A 22,498-nucleotide genomic window follows, 5' to 3' on the forward strand; every position below is an offset into this window, starting at 1 on the left:
TTGGGATATGTTTAGTTGGTGGATCATTAGCTCTCTCTACAGTAAAATGATTCACCCTAATTTATGAAGCAGTTATGTAGCAGCTATACAGAATAATAAGCACACAATTATTTGGACGTTAATGACAAAACTGAAACATACTAATTTTTATTTTGCGTTGCCAAAATACATGCATTTAATGCACATTCATTGCTGGTAAAGTGGTATTTATTTTGAAACAGACAGGAACCACTATTTTCGGGGACGCGGTTTCTAGCCGGATGTATTTTGCGTGGGAACTCGAACATGGCGATCCACTGTAGCAGAACATGCCTACAATATTTGATACATCTGGCCCACGACAATGTTGACTTCAGGCTACCGGTATGCATATCAATGTCGCACCTCTGTCAAACTGTAAATGTTGTGTTATTTCTCTCCATCTCTAAAGATCTGGGTGTCTCATTACGGCATTTCTCCCCATACATTAGCTTGCTAAGCTAGTAACGTTACAAGCTGCAAGCTGTCATGTTTGAATTCTTCAGAAATGTTCTGATTTTATTTCTTGTAGTAACATTACAGGAGATTAGGGCGCTGCTGTCCCTCAGGGGCAAACCGTTTGATCCAGGTGAAAGCTTCAAAGAAAAGGTAAAATAAGTTAGTGTCCATATGTATTATTTGCCTGATAGCCATACCAATTTTAATTTTTTTATTTAACCTTTATTTAACTAGGCAAGTCAGTTAAGAACAAATTCTTATTTACAATGACTGCCTACCAAAAGGCAAAAGGCCTCCTGTAGGGACCTGGGATTAAAAATACAATATAAATATAGGCCAAAACACACATCACAACAAGAGAGACACTACATAAAGAGAGACCTAAGACAACAACAAAGGAAGGCAGCAACACATGACAACACAACATGGTAGCAACACAACATGGTAGGAGCACAAAACATGGTACAAACATTATTGGGCACAGACAACAGCACAGAGGGCAAGAAGGTAGAAACAACAATTCATCACACAAAGCAGCCACAACTGTCAGTAAGAGTGTCCATGATTGAGTCTTTGAATGAAGAGATTGAGAAAAAACTGTCCAGTTTGAGTGTTTGTTGCAGCTCATTCTCCAGTTGCTAGCTGCAGCGAACTGAAAAGAGGAGCAACCTAGGGATGTGTGTGATTTGGGAACCTTTAAAAGAATGTGACTGGCAGAACGGGTGTTGTATGTGGAGGAGGAGGGCTGAGGTAGATAGGGGGGAGTGAGGCCTAAGAGGGTTTTATAAATAAGCATCAACCACTGGGTCTTGCGGCAGGTATACAGAGATGACCAGTTTACAGATGAGTATAGAGTGTAGTGATGTGTCCTATAAGGAGCATTGGTGGCAAATATGATGGCCGAATGGTAAACAACATCTAGCCGCTCGAGAGCACCCTTACCTGCCGATCTATAAATTGTCTCCGTAATCTAGCATGGGTAGGATGGTCATCTGAATCAGGGTTAGTTTGGCAGCTGGGGTGAAAGAGGAGCGAGTAGGACAGAGGAAACCAAGTCTAGATTTAACCTTAGCCTGCAGCTTGGATATGTGCTGAGAGATGGACAGTGTACCGTCTAGCCATACTCCCAAGTACTTGTATGAGGTGACTACCTCAAGCTCTAAACACTTAGAGGTAGTGTTAACATCTGTGGGAAGAGGTGAATTCTTCTTACCAAACCACATGACCTTTGTTTTGGACACAAAATTCATCTGCATATAAATGGATGAGAGGGCTTCTTACTGCCTGAGCTATGTTGTTGATGTAAATTGGGAAGAGCGTGGGGCCTAGGATTGAGCCTTGGGGTGCTCCCTTGGTGACAGGCAGTGGCTGAGACAGCAGATTTTCTGACTTTATACACTGCACTCTTTGAGAGAGGTAGTTAGCAAACCAGGCCAAAGACCCCTCAGAGACACCAATAATCCTAAACCGGCCCACAATGAAGGGAGGAGTTGGCCATGTGTCCATGCATAGGCTACTCAAATCCTAAAATCTGCTATTCTTCTCCCCAGTCTCCATTCTGGCGCCTGAATGGCTTGTCAGAGGAAGATGTCAACAGCATCATGGCCAGAACTGTTTGTGCAAAGTAAGTGAGAGAGAACAACAATGGAGTTGCAATGAAAAGAGCTAGAGGGGTACTGCAGCATTGCTCATCAGCCCTTCTCTTCTGAGGTTATTCTCAACTTGAATGTCAGAGTAATTGTAATGACCTTTTTGTGGTTGTTTATCACCTAGGTCTGCATTTGAGCTGTGGGGTCATGGCAGAACGCACATTGAACTCAGGACCTCGCTCTTGAAATATCCAACAGAGAACATGGTTTGTGAGAAATTACATTACTATCTAAATGGAGCGCAAACTACTCCACTAATGTGGAGTATCTAATGTGTGTAACTTTACCCCTCCCAACAGTCACCCTTCCTACAAAAAGACTCCACATACAAAATCAATGTCTACACTTTCAACAAGACTCTAGAGTTCGAAGATAGAATTAAGAAGATAGATGTGAGTATGATACATTTGACTTGGTCCCAGTAATTTGTACCTAAGATTGAGCCCAGAAAAGTCAACTTACTCTACCTTTTGTACTGCACTATTGTGTTAAAGGCAGGCACTGATATGCAGTATGCACCATGACACCTGGACAAGTTACCCTGTGGTCTTCCTCCCCAAGGCAATGGAATATCTCTCCTTCGAGGGAAGGGTCAATCTAAGGAACCCTAAACACATCTTCTGTCTGTTGGAGGACTATGGAACTGACCCTAACGACATCCCAGACGAGCCCCTCTACATCTACTTTGGGAGATGGGTGAGTCAGTGTGCTGTGTGCTCCTTCATTTCTGTGTCAATATATAAATGAGTAATTACTATAACTCATTAATGTTATTTACCGCAGTGGTTGTTAACCTTTGGTTCCCAATCACATTTTGGTCTGCCTGAAGTATTCCCTCTTGTGTAACTTATCATGAGGCCTATGTCCTTATGAGTCTTCCCAAGTCCCCCGTGTATAAGCCAGGTAACAGGTTGAAAAGCACTGTTTAATTTAATGATAAAGGTAAGCCTATATTGGATCTTGTCTTATCAACTGTATGTTCCTTAGATTGCAGATGGCCAGCGTGAGTTGATTCGCTCTCACAGTGTGAAGAACAGGCACTTCATAGGTAACACCAGTATGGACGCTGGGTTGTCTTTTATCATGGCCAACCACGCCAGGGTCAAAGCTTACGACCTGGTCTACGACCCCTTCGTTGGGACTGGTAAGAAAAAAGTTACTTTTGGTCTTTGAACTGACACTTGCAGAAATACACTGCATCTTAGCTGAACCCAAGGCTAGTCTGTGCTTATTGGATATTTTCTTTCTCTCTCTCTCTCTCTCTCAGGTAGCCTCCTGGTTGCATGCTCTCATTTTGGTGCGTATGTCTGTGGAACAGATATTGATTACAACACCATCCATGGGATAGGTAATATCCTAGAAATGGCCTTGTTTACTTTCTCTTATTTTGAAACCCAGAGCTAAATATCTTGTGCTTTGGTAAGCGAGTTAATCCATTTATACGATGAACATTATGTTGGTTATGCTCTTTCTATCATCTTTTTAAATACTTCAATTTTTCCTGTGCTCATATTCATGCTCAAATCCAATTGTATTGTCCTATAGGCCTAACACTTGATATGTGATATGATTACAACTAGGACTGGGACGATAACCACTATCTCAATATTTTTTCCATGGCAAAGAAATCAAGAAGTAGATCAAACTCTACTGGTCCTTTTATACCTGTGTGCATGTAAAATATTGTGTGCTATAGCTTTGAAAATAAATAAATATGAATCTGGATGACAATATAATGTTTCCAACATTAGGGCTGTTTTCCTAAAGAAGTTAAATCCGCTTTGTGTTTTGTTTCCTTGCCACGATACTAAGAGGTATCGCGATACTGGTATCGTCCCGGCCCTAATTACAACCCAGTGCATTGCTGTATTTTGGTTTATTTTTCAGGCAAAGCGAGTCGTAAGAACCAGAAGTGGAGGGGTCCAGATGAGAACATCAGAGCCAACCTGCGTCAGTACGGCTCAGAGAAGCTGTATGTGGACGTCCTTGTGTCTGACGCCTCCAAGCCTATCTGGAGGGATGGAGTGCTCTTTGACGCCATCATCACTGACCGTATGTTCTTATCCTAGAGCTCTGTGTGTTCTCTTCCCATGTAGGGTCCCCCATCCAGTAATGTCTCCTGTACAGTCATACATGAGTAAAACGTCTGTCTGTTGAAGTCCACATTCTTTGTGATTTGTTCAGATTTAAATCTGTTGAAATCTCTTGTCTTTCATTTTTGTTTTTGTTTCATTCTCAGCCCCCTATGGGATTCGGGAGTCAACCAGGAGAACAGGCTCTCAGAAGGACAGTGTAAACAGTGTGAAGCCATCTGAAGACTAGTACGTCTTCATCTTCCTCTTGAGTCTGTGTTGTTTATAGTGCTTTGCATATTTGCTTAGTTTTGAAAAAGAAGGCCTATAAAACTTGCAAGCAAGCAATAGATACACTAGAGATATACAAAGTCCTCTCAGATGATGTTAAATCTGTGTAAAGGCATCTTCACTGCAGTAACAGACTCCTTATCTTTCATCCAGTGTTGGAGACAGCCATGTCCCCGTTTCCATGGCCTACCACCTGAGTGACATCTTCACTGACCTGTTAAACTTCTCAGCTCATCACCTGGTCATTGGGGGGCGGCTAGTCTACTGGCTACCAATCTATAGGCCAGAGTGAGTATTGACGTGTTTATTTGTCAGAGACCGTTCACAACAACACCAGTATTGCACCAGAGTTATCTACATACAGGTACATGGTTAATATCCATCTGTGGTCCCTGGATACAGCACTTCCTGTTAAAGCTCTATAGTCTGAATTGGTCAAATATTCACATCTGGTGTTCAGTCTAATGTATCGTCATGGTGTTTAGATGGGTTTGAGCTCACAGATTTATCGTCTACACAGTCTCCCTCTTCTCTATGTGTAAACCAAGTAGCACTGTCATCAACTGTTGTGATGTTGAATAGATACAAACAGCATTTGATAAGACCTCATTGCACACAGGGTCAACCTCACCAGTCAGCTGTTTTTCCTGCTGATAGATGCTGTTATTTTTTCCCTTTACCCTGTTAGACCTTATCCTACTCCTCTTCTGTTCCTCTGGTGACGTAGAGGTTAACCCAGGCCCTGCAGCGCATAGCTCCACTCCCATTCCCCAGGCGCTCTCATTTGTTGACTTCTGTAACCGTAAAAGCCTTGGTTTCATGCATGTTAACATTAGAAGCCTCCTCCCTAAGTTTGTTTCATTCACTGCTTTAGCACCCTCCGCCAACCCGGATGGCCTAGCCGTGTCTGAATCCTGGCTTAGGAAGGCCACCAAAAATCCTGACATTTCCATCCCTAACTATAACATTTTCTGACAAGATAGAACTGCAAAGGGGGCGGAGTTGGAATCTACTGCAGAGATAGCCTGCAGAGTTCTGTCTTACTATCCAGGTCTGTACCCAAACAATTCGAGCTTCTACTTTTAAAATTCCACCTTTCCAGAAAGTCACTCACTGTTGCCGCTTGTTATAGACCCCTTTCTGCCCCCAGCTGTGCCCTTAACACCCCGGCCGTCCTACAATCTAAGCTAGATGCCCTCAATCTCACACAAATTATCAAGGAACCTACCAGGTACAACCCTAAATCCGTAACCAAGGGCACCCTCTTAGATATCATCCTGTCCAACTTACCCTCTAAATACACCTCTGCTCTCTTCAACCAGGATCTCAGGGATCATTGCCTCATTGCCTGCGTGCGTAATGGGTCCGCGGTCAAACGACCACCCCTCAATACTGTGAAACGCTCCCTAAAACACTTTAGCGAGCAGGCCTTTCTAATCGACCTGGCCCGGGTATCCTGGAAGGACATTGACTACATCCCGTCAGTAGAGGATGCCTGATTGCTCTTTAAAAGTGTTTTCCTCTCCATCTTAAATAAGCATGCCCCATTCAAAAAATGTAGAACTAAGAACAGATATAGCCCTTGGTTCACCCCAGATTTGACTGCCCTTGACCAGCACAAAAACATCCTGTGGCGTTCTGCATTAGCATCGAATAGCCCCCGTCATATGCAACTTTTCAGGGAAGTCAGGAACCAATATACTCAGTCAGTTAGGAAAGCTAAGGCTAGCTTTTTCAAGCAGAAATTTGCATCCTGCAGCACGAATTCCAAAAAGTTTTGGGACACTAAAGTCCATGGAGAATAAGAGCACCTCCTCCCAGCTGCCCACTGTACCGAGGATAGGAAACATTGTCACCACCGATAAATCTACGATAATAGATAATTTCAATAAGCATTTTTCTATGGCTGGCCATGCTTTCCACCTGGCTACCCACCCCCGGCCAACATCTCAGCACCCCCTGCAGCAACTTGCCCAAGCCCCCCCCCACTTCTCCTTCACCCAAATCCAGACAGCTGATGTTCTGAAAGAGCTGCAAAATCTGGATCCCTACAAATCAGCTGGGCTAGACAATCTAGACCCTCTCTTTCTAAAATTATCCGCAGAAACTGTTGCAACCTCTATTGCTAGCCTATTCAACCTCTCTTTCGTATCGTCTGAGATCCCTAAAGATTGGAAAGCTGCCGCGTTCATCCCCCTCTTCAAAGTGGGAGACACTCTAGACACAAACTGTTAGACCTATATCCATCCTGCCCAGCCTTTCTAAAATCTTCGAAAGCCAAGTTAACAAACAGATGACCGACCATTTCGAATCCCACCGTACCTTCTCCGCTATGCAATCTGGTTTCCGAGCTGGTCCTAAACGATATCATAACCACCATAGATAAAAGACAGTACTGTGCAGCCGTCTTCATCGACCTGGCCAAGACTTTCGACTCTGTCAATCACCGCATTCTTATCGGCAGACTCAATAGTCTTGGCTTCTCAAATGACTACCTCGCCTGGTTCACCAACTACTTCGAAGACAGAGTTCAGTGTGTCAAATCGGACGGCCAGTTGTCCGGACTTCTGGCAGTCTTTGTGGGGGTGCCACAGGGTTCAATTCTCGGGCCGACTCTTTTCTCAGTATATATCAATGATGTCGCTCTTGCTGCTGGTGATTCTCTGATCCACCTCTACGCAGACGACACCATTCTGTATACATCCGGCCCTTCTTTGGACACTGCTAACAACCCTCCAAATGAGCTTCAATGCCATAACACTCCTTCCCGAGGCCTCCAACTGCTTTTAAATGCAAGTAAAACTAAATGCATGCTCGTCAACCGATTGTTGCCCGCACCTGCCCGCCCGCCCGCCTAGCATCGCTACTCTGGACGGTTCTGACTTAGAATATGTGGACAACTACAAATACCAAGGTGTCTGGTTAGACTGTAAACTCTCCTTCCAGACTCACATTAAGCATCTTCGATCTAGAATCGGCTTCCTATTGCTCAACAAAGCCTCCTTCACTCATGCTGCCAAACATACCCTCGTAAAACTGACTATCCTACCGATCCTTGACTTTGGCGATGTCATTTACAAAATAGCCTCCAACACTCTACTCAGCAAACTGGATGTAGTTTATCACAATGCCATCCGTTTTGTCACCAAAGCCCCATATACTACCCACCACTGCGACCTGTATGCTCTCGTTGGCTGGCCCTCACTACATATTCGTCACCAAACCCACTGGCTCCAAGTTATCTTTAAGTCTATGCTTGGTAAAGCCCGCCTTATTTCAGCTCACTGGTCACCATAGCAAAACCCAACCGTAACACGCGCTCCAGCAGGGATATTTACTGGTCACCCCCAAAGCCAACATTTCCTTTGGCCGCCTTTCCTTCCAGTTCTCTGCTGCCAATGACTGGAACGAATTGTAAAAATCACTGAAGCTGGATTCTCATATCTCCCTCTCTAACTTTAAGCATCAGCTGTCAGAGCAGCTCACCGATCACTATACCTGTACACAGCCAATCTGTAAATAGCACACCCAACTACCTCATCTCCATATTGTTACTTATCCTCTTGCTCTTTTGCACTCCAGTATCTCTACTTGCACATCGTCTGCACATCTATCTCTCCAGTGTTAATGCTAAATTGTAATTATTTCACCACAATGGCCTATTTATTGCCTTACCTCCCTACTCTTCCACATCTGCACACACTCTACATAGATTTTTCTATTGTGTTATTGACTATGTTTGTTTATGTGTAACTTGCTGTTTTTGTCGCACTGCTTTGCTTTATCTTGGCCAGGTTGCAGTTGTAAATGAGAACTTGTTCTCAGCTGGCCTACCAGGTTAAATAAAATAACTTTAAAAACACTAGAGGGCAACAGTCACACTGGTGATTTAGCCTACACCCTGATGAAGTGTTGCTACTGTACTAGATCTGCTTAACGAAGCATTCTAGTTTAGATACAGGCTTTTCTCCCTGCACCTCTTCCCCCCTCATAAGCATCATATTCTCTGTCAGGACCAGGTGTTTATTCCCATCAGTACATCTCATTCTCTGTCCCATAAAGTCTTCAGGCCTGGGGTTAGTGGTGTTCTGGTCAGTGTGCAGGTGTCCTGAGGTATATTGGGTGTATTGTTTCATACAGCTGGTTTACTGTGTGGACCACAGACAGGATACAGGCCCCTGGGACTCCTGGCCACTGATTACAGGGCAGGGTCTGAGCATCAGGAAGATGAGACCAGACCACGCACCACAGCCCTGTGATGTTTCTATTACACCTCCCGCTCACCTCCAGCAGTTCCTCCTGACTGTCTGTGACACACACACTGGAGTTCCCCACACTGACTGGCTGAGACAGGGAAAGGGAGAGAGGGCTATAGCCCTTAGCATTGGTGGTTGAAAGAGAGAGTGTGTGTTTGTGTCTGTGTGCAACTGTATGCCTCTGTCTGACTGACTGTGTGCCTCTGTGTGTGCCTGTGCTCTGCTCTGCTCCTCACTCCGGGTGTGTAACTACCTAGCAGTTCCTGACCCTGTCTCATTCAGGGCAGAGTGCCAAAATAAACCCATGAGGCCAGACATGCTGATTGGCTGACACTGACCAAACACAGCCTGTCTCCAGGTCCAGATCTGTGCAACACTGTTGAAACATTAATGGTAGAGCTCTAAGCTGGTTAGATTTAGGTGGTTCTAAGTCTGTCCTGAGAGAGCGAGATATACTACACCACTAGATGTCGCCTTTCACCAATGACTGTTACTGCAGTGGACCTTTGACATAGAACAGGGTGACTAAATGGTGTAAGGGGACAGGACTGTGTAGCAACATGCTTGTTTGTAAACACTGGTGTCACAAAGGGGGGGGTTGCAGTGCAGCTGCTGTAGGAAAAAACGATTTGCTGTGTTGTATTACTGTTGCTGGGCTGGGGTGGGACCAGACGCAGGCCAATATGGGGTCCCCAAACACTGGTCACAGGCCTGAGTGATGAGGTCCCCTAAGCCAGCCAATTAAAACATTTCCGCCATCGTCATGACGAGCACCGCCTTGCCCCGTGCCTCAGCTGCCTTTCAGTGTTTCAATTAACTCTGTGGCTTTTCAAGCTCATTAGTCGCTCTCTTTCTCCCCCCTCTGATGCTGTATTTAAGTTTGAACTAGTTCAAAACTTTTCCAGTTGCGGTGTGGTCTGTTGCCATTTCCTCTGCTGTAGCGCCTTGGCAGGAACCAGACCCATTATCTCTGAGGCTAAAGCATAGAGATAGATAGAGGACTCATCTTTATATCTGTGCTATTATGGCATCTGTGACAGCATGGGCAGCGCCATTGAGGCTACAACCCATAGGAATCACCACGAGTTGACTACTTTAAAATGGCCGAAGCATGGTGGAAGCCCTCAATGGCGCTGCCCATGCTAAAATGGCCTTTTGGTCAATAGAGGTTTCTATCATTCTCTATGGGTTAAAGTCATGAGCCAGACGGCGCTAATGAAGCAGAGTGCAAAGCTAACAGGAAGCTGATGGGGTTTGAATCCCCATGGTTGGTTTTACCGGGTTATCAACTTCCTTTTGTCTACAACACTCCTGCTGCTGCCATACTGAGGACAGATCCTTCTGCTTAATGCCGGTGTCTCTGACCTACAGTATACCATTAGGGCTCTCCAGTGCGACCATTTTACTTGCATATGCGTCTAAATATTTTGCTGTGCGACCTGACATTTTTTATTTGGAGCACCAGAGCGGCAAAAAAATAAAATAATAATAAGATAATTATGGCAAGGATTACTTCACTGTGCGGCAGCCCCTGAGTGCCATGGAGAATACACGGAGTGCAGATTCATGACCGTCACCCTTGCACCATTGCTACAATGAAAACGGCTTGTTACGTCAAATATATTTCATTGTGCTCCTAAATTTCTTTGTGCTCCTACATTTTTCAACTTAGGCGCACACATGCCCCTTGTCAAAAAAAGTCAGTGTAGAGCCCTGACCAGGAAATAAAGGTAGAAGACATGGGCTAGTCTACTGCACCTCAGCCTACTGGGCTTAAATGGACTCTAACCTGACCCCTAGTCTACCTGCCTATCACATGAGGTTGGTGGCACCTTAATTGGGGAGGACAGGCTCGTGGTAATGGCTGGAGTGGAATTATTTGAATCGTATCAAATACATCATACACATGGTTTCCATTGATTCTGTGCCGGTGCACCCTGTGTATAGCCTCGCTATTGTTATTTTACTGCTGCTCTTTAATTATTTGTTACTTTTATTTCTTATTTTTGGGGGGGTATTTGTTTTTTTATATACTGCATTGTTGGTTAAGGGCTTCAAAGTAAACATTTCACTATAAGGTCTACACCTGTTGTATTCGGCGCATGTGACATACATTTTGATTTGATGTATTTGATGCCATTCTATTCGCTGCGTTCCAGGCATTATTATGAGCCGTTCTCCCCTCAGCAGCCTCCTGTGCTGCTTATAAGCATCTGCACAGAGGTTTCAACTCTATATTTGTCTGAGGATGGAAAAAGCTGTATTGAAAGTGAAAGGCCCAGCCCCACCCATCTTTAAATGAAACGGCCAATGTGGCAGATCCAGCTACCCAGTGATAAGAGGTGATTGGCAGGAAGAATTAACGCCCGCTTCGTTTAGGGTGCTTACCGAAGCACACACACCACAATACATTAGAGGCCTGTATTCCACAGTGGCCATGGCAACCCAGAAGACAAACAGTAGGGTGAAAATCTGGCCCAGAGTCAGTGTGGTGCTGGTAGGAGAAAGTGCTACAGATGCAAACAAACACTCTCTCGTAATCTACCTGTACTCATAATAATGGCTATGCTGCAGTCATCCATTTAGTTAGTTGCTTACTGTTACAACTGCAGCTCCTGATCCTAATCTCTCAGAACCAGTTGTTCTGTAAACACTAGCCAGAATCTCACAAAATAAGAATCTCCAGTTTGACGTCAATACTATTCATAATAACTTACGTCCTTCACCCTGTCTAGTGCATAGAAATGAACTAAACCAAACATTTGCTGTGTTACATTCTACCGCCCATAAAGTGTTAACTAAGGTATGTGTTACAGTCTACCACCCTTAAAGTGTTAACTAAGGTATGTGTTACAGTCTACCGCCCTTAAAGTGTTAACTCAGTCTACCATCCATAAAGGTGGTAAAACGGCCCATGTGGACGGTCCAGCTACCCAGTAATAAGATGTGATTGGCAGGTAGAAGGAATGCCTTGCTCTGGTCACAGTGCTGACAAACACACACACACACACACACACACACACTAGAGGCCTGTATTCTACAGGCACTTGCATTCAATAGCATCTATTAATCACATTATTATTATTATGAATAGTATTGACGTTAAACTGGAGAACCAAGGACATGGGGGGGTTCCTAATTTTGTGAGATTCTGGCTAGTGTTTACAGAACAACTGGTTCTGAGAGGTTAGGATGAGGAGCTGCAGTTGTAACAGTAAGCAACTGTATCAAAATGGATGACTGTAGTGGAGCCATTTGAGTACATGTTGCATGGATTGCCAAGGCAAAAGAATATGAAAGTGTGTTATTTTTAATTGATGTAGTTCTGTACCTGTCGATTAATGTTATGTATTATGTGATTTTAGGTAGTTCTGTCCTTCAGATGTAATGGTCTATTAATGTCATGTTTCATGGACCCCAGGAAGAGTAGCTACAGCTTTGACCCTAGCTAATGGGGATCCTAATAAATACAGTACCTTGCCCTGGACAGCTTTAGTTGTGGTGCTAGGCCGACATGCGCATGAACACACACACACACACACACACACACATTGAGCACTCCTGACAAGACTACGTTTTTCCCGATATCTTAAATCTAATCTAGTTCACCTTTTTCACAGTGGCTTTTGTCCACTTCAGTCAGATCATGACATGGTCAGTAAAGGCCTAGAGCTGAGAGAGAAATGGCCTAGAGTTGGGAGCGGGAAAGAGGATAGCGAGAAGGAGGGAGGAGAGGGCTGATCTGGGTTGAGTTTAATGGAGAGAGAGAGCTGACCTGGCCTGGATGTAGTGTAATTTTGAGGGGATTACATGGAGGCTAAGGCTGGTCTACTCTGCAGGTGAGTGTATGGTGAGATGCAGATATTGTGGTTTTGGAGGATATTTTGGACCCATCAACCCTTTAGACTTATTGGTTCATGCTACAGTACAGGACCGGCTGTTTAAAAATGTACTCAACCATGATGATTCACCAGTAGAGTGTTTGTGTGTGTGTGTGTTGTAGGTACTGTGAAGAGATGGTGCCCCTGAACGCCTGTCTCAGACTGGTCAGTAACTGTGAACAGACCCTTTCCAGCCACACCTCCAGACGTCTCATCACCATGGAGAAGATCAAGGAACCAGAGGTGGGTGTCTGTCTGTCCTTCCATCTGTATGTGTCTGTCTGTCCGCCCGTGTGTGTGTGTGTGTGTGTGTGTGTGTGCTTTTCCTTTTGTACTACCCTGTGTGTGTTCATCTGGCCTGTATGTGACTGTGCTGTTATGAGCGTGTGTATGCATTTGAGTGGAACGTCACCCATTTCGAAAAGGTAGATGGATCCCTTTGTGAATGTGATTGCAACACCATATAATTGTAGGTTTTCGTGTTGCGCTTACTATGAATGACACACATGTATCTAAAGAAAGTACCCGTGTGTGCCACTGAATATGTTTGTGCCGTGTTTGTATGTGCGAGCATGCACATAAACTCAGCAAAAAAAGAAACTTCTCATTTTCAGGACCCTGTCTTAAAAAGATCATTTGTAAAAATCCAAATGACCACAGATCTCCATTGTAAAGGGTTTAAACACCTTTTCCCATGCTTGTTCAATGAACTATAAACCATTTTTATTTAATTTATTTCACCATTATTTAACCAGGTAGGCCAGTTGAGAACAAGTTCTCATTTACAATTGCGACCTGGCCAACATAAGGCAAAGCAGTGTGACAAAAACAACAACATAGAGTTACACTTGGGATAAACAAATGTACAGTCAATAACACAATAGACAACTCTATGTACTGTGTGTGCAAATGTAGTAAGGTTAGGGAGGTAAGGCAATAAATGGGCCATAGTGGCAAAATAATTACAATTTAACATTAACACTGGAGTGATAGATGTGCAGATGATGATGTGCAAGTAGAGATACTGGGGTGCAAAAGAGCAAAATAATAAATTACAGTATGGGGATGAGGTAGTTGGGTGTGCTCTTTACAGATGGGCTGTGTACAGTGATCGGTAAGCTGCTCTGACAGCTGATGCTTAAATTAGTGAGGGAGATATAAGTCTCCAGTTTCAGTAATTTTTGCAATTCATTCCAGTCATTGGCAGCAGAGAACTGGAAGGAAAGGCGGCCAAAGGAAGTGTTGGCTTTGGGGGTGACCAGTGAAATATACCTGCTGCAGCGCGTGCTATGGGTGGGTGTTAATATGCTGATCAGTGAGCTGAGATAAGACAGGGCTTTACCTAGCAAAGACTTATAGATGACCTGGAGCCAGTGGGTTTGGCGACTAATATGTAGTAAGGGCCAGCCAACGAGATCATACAGGTCGCAGTGGTGGGTAGTATATGGGGCTTTGGTGACAAAACGGATGGCACTGTGATCGACTACATCCAGTTTGCTGAGTAGAGTGTTGGAGGCTATTTTGTAAATGACTTCGCCGAAGTCAAGGAGCGGTAGGATAGTCAGTTTTACAAGGGTATGTTTGGCAGCATAAGTGAAGGAGGCTTTGTTGCAAAATAGGAAGCCGATTCTAGATTTGATTTTGGATTGGAGATGCTTAATGTGAGTCTGGAAGAAGAGTTTACAGTCTAACCAGACACCTAGGTATTTGTAGTTGTCCACATATTCTAAGTCAGAACCGTCCAGAGTAGTGATGCTGGGCGTGCGGGCAGGTGCGGGCAGCAATCGGTTGAAGAGCATGCATTTAGTTTTACTTGCATTTAAGAGCAGTTGGAGGCCACAGAAGGAGTGTTGTATGGCGTTGAAGCTCGTTTGGAGGTTTGTTAACACAGTGCCCAAGGAAGGCCCAGATGTATACAGAATGGTGTCGTCTGCGTAGAGGTGGATCAGAGAATCACCACCAGCAAGAGCCCGAGAATTGAACCCTGTGGCACCCCCATAAAGACTGCCAGAGGTCCGGACAACTGGCCCTCCGATTTAACACACTGAACTCTATCTGAGAAGTAGTTGGTGAACCAGGCGAGGCAGTCATTTGAGAAACCAAGGCTATTGAGTCTGCCGATAAGAATGCAGTGATTGACAGAGTCGAAAGCCTTGGCCAGGTCGATGACGACGGCTGCACAGTACTGTCTTTTATCTATGGCGGTTATGATATCGTTTGGGACCTTGAGCGTGGCTGAGGTGCACCTTTGACCAGCTCGGAAACCAGATTGCATAGTGGAGAAGGTACGGTGGGATTCGAAGTGGTCGGTCATCTGTTTGTTAACTTGGCTTTCGAAGACTTTACAAAGGCAGGGCAGGATGGATATAGGTCTGTGACAGTTTGGGTCTAAAGTATCTCCCCCTTTAAAGAGGGGGATGACTGGGGCAGCTTTCCAATCTTTAGGGATCTCAGACGATACGAAAGAGAGGTTTAATAGGCTAGTTAAAAGGGATTGCAACAATTGCGGCAGATAATTTTAGAAGGAGAGGGTCTAGATTGTCTAGCCCAGCTGATTTGCAGGGATCCAGATTTTGCAGCTCTTTCAGAACATCAGCTATCTTGATTTGAGTGAAGGAGGAGCGGGGGCGGCTTGGGCAAGTTGCTGCAGGGGGTGGAGAGCTGTTGGCCGGGGTAGGGGTAGCCAGGTGGAAAGCATGGCCAGCCATAGAAAAATGCTTATTGAAATTCTCGATTATTGAAGATGATAAATCTTCAATAATCGAGAATTTCAATAAGCATTTTTCTGGTGACAGTGTTTCCTAGCCTCAGTGCAGTGGGCAGCTGGGAGGAGGTGCTCTTATTCTCCATGGACTTTACGGTGTCCCAAAACATTTTGAAATTGGTGCTACAGGATGCAAATTTCTGTTTAAAAAAAAGCTAGCCTTAGCTTTCCTAACTGACTGAGTATATTGCTTCCTGACTTCCCTGAAAAGTTGCATATGGTGGGGGCTATTCGATGCTAATGTGGTACGCCACAGAATGTTTTTGTGCTGGTCAAGGGCAGTTAAGTCTGGAGTGAACCAAGGGCTACATCTGTTCTTAGTTCTACATTTTTTGAATGGGGAATGCTTATTTAAGATGGTGAGGAAAGCACTTTTTAAAGAACAACCAGGCATTCTCTACTGACGGGATGTAGTCAATGTCCTTCCAGGATACTCGGGCCAGGTCGATTAGAAAGGCCTGCTCGCTGATGTGTTTTAGGGAGCATTTGACGGCGATGAGGGGTGGTCATTTTATCGCTGGCCCATTACGCACGCAGGCAATGAGGCAGTGATCGCTGAGATCCTGGTTGAAGACAGCAGAGGTGTATTTAGAGGGCAAGTTAGTCAGGATGCTAGCTATGAGGGTGTTCATGTTTACGGATTGAGGATTGTACCTGGTAGGTTTCTTGATAATTTGTATGAGATTGAGGGCGTCAAGCTTAGATTGTAGGATGGCCGGGGGGCTAAACATATCCCAGTTTACGTCACCTAACAGTATGAACTCTGAAGATAAATGGGGGGCAATCAATTCACATATGGTGTCCAGGGCACAGCTGAGGGGGGTCTATAACAAGCGGCAACAGTGAGAGACTTATTTCTGGAATGGTGGATTTTTAAAAGTAGAAGCTTGAACTGTTTGGGCACAGACCTAGATAGAACTCTGCATGCTATCATACTATCTCTGCAGCAGATTGCAACTTCGCCCCCTTTGGTAGTTCTATCTTGACGGAAAATGTTGTAGTTGGGAATTGACATTTCAGGTTTTTTGGTGGCCTTTTTAAGGCAGGATTCAGACACGGCTAGGACATCAGGGTTGGCGGAGGGTGCTAAAGCAGTGAATGAAACAAACTCAGGTCGGAGGCTTCTGAAGTCAACATGCATGAAACCAAGGCTTTTATGGTTTCATAAGTCAACAAATGAGAGCGCCTGGGGAATAGGTGTGATGCTGGGGGGCTACAGAGCCTGGGTTATCCTCTACATCACAAGAGGAACAGAGGAGGAGTAGGATAAGGGTACGGCTAAAGGCTATAAGAACAGGTCATCTAGTGCGTTGGGAACAGAATAAAAGGGGCAGATTTCTGGGTGTGGTAGAATAGATTCAGGGCATAATGTACAGACAAGGGTATTGTAGGATGTGAGTACAGTGGGGGTAAACCTAGGCATTGAGTGATGATGAGAGAGCTTGCATCTCTGGAGTCATCATTTAAGCCAGGTGAGGTCTCCCCATGTGTGGGGTGTGTAAGGCATGTTGAGCTGGACTAGGGGCTCTACAGTGAAATAACAATAACTAACCGAAACAGCAGAAGACAAGGCATATTGACATTAGAGAGATGGATGTGTAGCCGAGTGATCATAGGGTCTAATGAGCAGCAATAGGTGAGTCCGGAAGCTGTTCGGTAGTCGCTACTATGCTAGGCGAGTGGGAGGCACGACGCTCAGAAAGCTAGCGGATCGGGGCTAGCAGATGGGTCTTCGGCGACAACGCAAAGGCAAAGCCTGTTGAAACCACATCGGACAATTACGTCGTCAGACCAGTCATGATGGATCGGCGGGCTCCGTGTTGGCAATAAAGGGTCCAGGCCAATTGGCAAAAGGGGTATTGTAGCCCACGAATAAGCGGGTATACCTCTTCAGGCTAGCCGGGAGATGGGCCTAGCTCCAGGCTAGCTCAAGGCCAACTGGTGCTTGCTGCAGGACAGAGGCGTTAGCCAGCAGTAGCCACTCGGTTGTAGCTAGCTAGCTGTGATTATCCGGTGTAATTGCCCAGAGCTTGCGGCAGGAATCCGGTGATGTGGGGGAGAAAATCTGTCCGATATGCTCTGGGTTGATATCGCGCTGTGCAGACTGGCAAGTATTGACCGAGCTAAAGCTGGCTGGTGTTCGAGCTAAAGGTGAAGACCGCTAGCCGTGGCTAACAGTGACTACTAGCTAGTAGCTAGCTTCTGATGGAGGTTCCAGTTATAACGTATAAAAATAGCAGATCCGTACCACATTGGGTGAGGCGTGTTGCAGGAAAGTATATTTAGATCGTAGGTGGAAAGTGAGATAAAATATATAGGGGGAAAAAACGATGAAACCGACTATTTACATGGGACAAGACAAACACACATCTGACTGCTACGCCATCTTGGATTTTGATCAATGAACATGCACCTGTGAAACGGTCGTTAAGACACTAACAGCTTGCAGACGGTAGGCAATTAAGGTCACAGTTATGAAAACTTAAGACATTAAAGAGGCCTTTCTACTGACTCTGAAAAACACCAAAAGAAAGATGCCCAGGGTCCATGCTCACCTGTGTGAACGTGCCTTAGGCATGCTGCAAGGAGGCATGAGGACTGCAGATGTGGCCAGGGAAATAAATTGCAATGTCCGTACTGTGAGACGCCTAAGATAGCGCTACAGGATGGACAGCTGATAATCCTCGCAGTGGCAGACCACGTGTAACAACACCTACACAGGATCGGTAAATCCGAACATCACACCTGCAGGACAGGTACAGGATGGCAACAACAACTGCCCGAGTTACACCAGGACCGCACAATCCCTTCATCAGTGCTCAGACTGTCCGCAATAGGCTGAGAGAGGCTGGACTGAGGGCTTGTAGGCCTGTTGTAAGTCAGGTCCTCACCAGACATCACCGGCAACATTGTCGGCTATGGGCACAAACCCACCGTCGCTGGACCAGACAGGCCTGGCAAAAAGTGCTCTTCACTGACGAGTCGCCATTTTGTCTCATCAGGGATGATGGTCGGATTTGGAGCGGGATCAATTTGGAGGTGGAGGGTCCGTCGTGGTCTGGGGCGGTGTGTCATAGCATCATCGGACTGAGCTTGTTGTCATTGCAGGCAATCTCAACACTGTGCGTTACAGGGAAGACATCCTCCTCCCTCATGTGGTACCCTTCCTGCAGGCTCATCCTGACATGACCCTCCAGCATGACAATGCCATACTGCTCGTTCTGTGTGTGATTTCCTGCAAGACAGGAATGTCAGTGTTCTGCAATGGCCAGCAAAGAGCCCTGATCTCAATCCCATTGAGCACGTCTGGGAACTGTTGGATCGGAGGGTGAGGGCTAGGGCCATTCCCCCCAGAAATGTCTGGGAACTTGCAGGTGCCTTGGTGGAAGAGTGGGGTAACGTCTCACAGTAAGAACTGGCGAATCTGGTGCAGTCCATGAGGAGGAGATGCACTGCAGTACTTAATACAGCTGGTGGCCACACCAGATACCGACTGTTTCTTCTGATTTTGACCCCCCCCCTTTGTTCAGGGACACATTATTCAATTTCTGTTAGTCACATGTCTGTGGAACTTGTTCAGTTTATGTCTGTTGTTAAATCTTGTTATGTTCATACAAATATTTACACATGTTAAGTTTGCTGAAAATAAATGCAGTTGACAGTGAGGTCGTTTCTTTTAATGTTTATTATGAGTTGTCTGTGTGTGTTCTTTAAACGTACACGCGCAATACAACACAGTTACAGTTAAGGGGGATGTCGATGGTGCTTCTCTCTTCTCAGCATCTGGCTATGATTGGCTTTTTTTATATACAGCACTTAAATGACTTAATCACACATTTTATGGAAAATAATCCATCTTTGGATTTGACAACCTCTTCACTTCAAAACACCAAATTGTTCCCATAAAGGCAAGACCTGCACGAATCAACGCATGCGCGCACACACACACACACACACACACACACTGGAATATGTCTCTGACTCCCAGAGCCCCAAACCTGAAACATATATCTCATAGCATGCTATTATATATAGATACAGTTCCTTTAAAGTATTCATACCCCTTGACTTATTCCACATTTTGTTGTGTTACAGCCTGAATTCAAAATGGATTAAATCGGTTTTTTTCTCTCTCAATCATCTACAGAAATATCATATTTACATACAGTACCAGCCTAAAGTTTGGACACACCTACCCATTCAAGGGTTGTTCTTTATTTTACTATTTTCTACATTGTAGAATAATAGTGAAGACATCAAAACTATGAAATGACACATATGGAATCATGTAGTAACCAAAAAAAGTGTTAACAAAATCTATCTATATAAGATATTCTATTCTTCAAAGTAGCCACCCTTTGCCTTGATGACAGCTTTGCACACTCTTGGCATTCTCTCAACAAGCTTCATGAGGTAGTCACCTGGAATGCATTTCAATTAACAGATGTGCCTTGTTAATTTGTGGAATTTCTTTCTTTCTTAATGCGTTTGAGCCAATCAGTTGTGTTGTGACAAGGTATGGTTGGTTTATAGAAGATAGCCTTATTTGGTAACATACCAAGTCCATATTATGGCAAGAACAGCTCAAATAAGCAAAGAGAAACGAGAGTCCATCATTACTAAGACATGAAGGTTAGTCAATCCATAACATTTGAAGAACTTTGAAAGTTTCTTCAAGTACAGTAGCAAAAACCATCAAGCGCTATGATGAAATTGGCTCTCATGAGGACCGCCACAGGAAAGGAAGACCCAGAGTTACCTCTGCTGTGGAGGATCTATCTGTTCCTTAGAGTTACCAGCCTCAGAAATTGCAGCCCAAATAAATGCTTCACAGGTTTCAAGTAACAGACACATCTCAACATCAACTGTTCAGAGGAGACTGCGTGAATTGAATTGCTGAAAAGAAACCACTATTAAAGGACACTAACAAGAAAAAGATACTTGCTTGGGCCAAGAAACAAGAGCAATGGACATTAGACCGGTGGAAATCTGTACTTTTGGTCTGATGAGTCCAAAATTAGACCCTTTTACTTTCCAAAGGCACTGTATGTATACACCGGAACAATTTACACCAGATGTACTAAGAATGATGTGTACAGCAGTAAATATTAGTGAGCTATGTCAATAATCCAGTATGTAAATAAGATATGCTGTGGGTATAAACAGTCACTAAATACAAAGTACAGTAGTAGAATTATTCGAATGAGCTATGATGGGAATAGAGTGTTTAAATACTCAGTGGGAAATGGGAAGTGTCCAGTGGTTCAATGTCTCTATGACATGGGACGGGGGGTGGTGTGTGTGTCAGAGAGTTTGCAGTGTCAGTTTGTGTGAATTTAACTGCTTCCATTCAGAGGTGATGTTTGTGTTTTTAACTCCTACCACGGAGCACTTTGAAGTTAGTTGCTGTGCTTTCCTATTCTGTGTCGAATGGTTTGGTGTATGGTCGTGTTGGGAAATGTTCAGATCTGGGACAGGTGTGTGAACTCTAGGCCTATCAATGACTACCAGGTAGAAAAGATAACCTGGAAAACTTTGACCCTCTGTGGTTATTGAATAGCCCTGCTCTAACGAAGTATTAGGAGCTTCATATCTAGGATTGCTCTTTAAGCTCTTGGATGTGGTGGAGACTGAAGGAAACCATCTCTAGGTCCATGACAGGTTGCCTGGCAGTGGTAACCAGGGCCGACGGAGAGAGGTTGCATTGACGAATGGCAGGCCAGTTGTGAAGTCATCCCTTCTAGCACTCTGCATCCCCGACACCTCGTTACTCCTCATCCCTCTCACCATCCCTCCCGCTCCATCCAACTTGCCTGCCAAACACTGCCTAACGACCTGGCCAAAGCCCTAACCAGGACAATATGAGGAACTTAACACTCTGCTAACATTTTATTATTGTTACACTGAGCTTGTGACGGAAAGGTGGAAAACAAGGTGAGAATTTTATCCTGTGGTTGTTTGGTTAGTTTAATGGGATACCTGGCAGAGGTCTGATATCATCTGGTTTCTTTCTTCCTTCGCCTGTGTTCAAAGGCATTTTTATGACGCTAAAGTTGTTTACTTAACCGATGTTGTAGGTGAATTGGTTCCACTTTGTGAAGGCCAACCCTCACACTTTTTTTCCGCATATTTAAGAGGTATAATTGTACTAAGACCTTTCTGTCGTTGGTATATGGGGCTGAATTGTATTTTCTCTCTCTATAGGAGACAGATGTGCTGGCCCACCTGTCAGACCCTCACTTTAGCCCGTACCAAGGCCACAACGCCTTCAGGGAAAAGTACTTCAGCGGCATCAGCAAAAGGACATTGACAGGAAAGGAGGAGACCAACAAGATAGCCACCAACGGTGGGGAGTGATGTAAGGATCACAGGATGGCCCAATTCCAAATGGACCCCTAAGCCAGTATGCAATTGTGGAGAGGATTTGACTGGTGCAATCGATATGGTAATAACTCCACCTTGCTGTTTGATAGGCTAGGTGAAGGTTTCACCATATTGCATATACAAATCGAATCCTCACAAGAGCATTAGGTGAAGGTTCTAGGGGTCCATTTAGGATTGGGCCGACACCTGCCTATGGTTTACAATGGACTCCATGGGGACATAGGGCTCCCTGTTTTAAATGTCTCATTTTCTATTCAAATATGTTTTTTATTGTTTGATGTTTATTGCCCTTTGTGTAATAATGAGTGTGAATTGTGAACGAATAAACACCATTTAAAAATATGTATTTATTTATTGGATGCAGGAGATTTACATCTACATCTTTCTGTGTTCTTTTTTGTCTTATCCCAGCAAGCACATTATCAGATTTGATTCAAGAGGGCCCTAAGTGTCTAGAGTACTGTTAAAGGGCTTTACTTTCAGGCAGCTGTATCCATGTACCAGAGGGCATTTAGATAACAGTTTGACAGTATCACACAAGTCGTTTCTCAAGCTTTTATATCCGGACATTATAAGAAACGAACGGTTCCTTATTGTAAAGACACTCAGAATACGTTTCTGAAGTGCCAGCCATGGTTCGTTTGTTGTTTTGCCATCATTGGCAGAATCTGGGACATACTGAACTGTGTGTTCTTTTAGTGAAGGTGTTGTTTATCTAACGTTG

At 44.5% G+C, this 22,498-nt stretch overlaps 1 protein-coding gene across 1 annotated transcript; it reads left to right on the top strand.

Moving 5' to 3' along the window:
* The first annotated feature begins 6 nt into the window (after nucleotides 1-6).
* Nucleotides 7-22,116, top strand: LOC106579246 (tRNA (guanine(10)-N2)-methyltransferase homolog). Its single transcript, XM_014158978.2, has 13 exons — nucleotides 7-363; nucleotides 562-627; nucleotides 2,028-2,101; nucleotides 2,251-2,332; nucleotides 2,426-2,518; nucleotides 2,688-2,822; nucleotides 3,114-3,270; nucleotides 3,394-3,474; nucleotides 4,014-4,178; nucleotides 4,366-4,447; nucleotides 4,643-4,777; nucleotides 12,749-12,869; nucleotides 21,595-22,116. The coding sequence occupies exons 1-13, from the start codon at nucleotides 286-288 to the stop codon at nucleotides 21,745-21,747; spliced, it is 1,422 nt and encodes a 473-aa protein (XP_014014453.2). The 5' UTR covers nucleotides 7-285; the 3' UTR covers nucleotides 21,748-22,116.
* Nucleotides 22,117-22,498: the final 382 nt, after the last annotated feature.

This window comes from Salmo salar, chromosome ssa02, assembly GCF_905237065.1.
Source record: "Salmo salar chromosome ssa02, Ssal_v3.1, whole genome shotgun sequence".
Lineage (NCBI taxonomy): Eukaryota > Metazoa > Chordata > Actinopteri > Salmoniformes > Salmonidae > Salmo > Salmo salar.

Excerpts from the sequence above, each read along its gene's own strand:
- LOC106579246 (XM_014158978.2), top strand. The coding sequence starts at position 286 with ATGGCGATCCACTGTAGCAGAACATGCCTACAATATTTGATACATCTG. Across the intron at positions 364-561 it reads ATGTTGACTTCAGGCTACCG|GAGATTAGGGCGCTGCTGTC; the intron begins GTATGCATATCA and ends GTAACATTACAG. Across the intron at positions 3,475-4,013 it reads CAACACCATCCATGGGATAG|GCAAAGCGAGTCGTAAGAAC; the intron begins GTAATATCCTAG and ends TTTATTTTTCAG.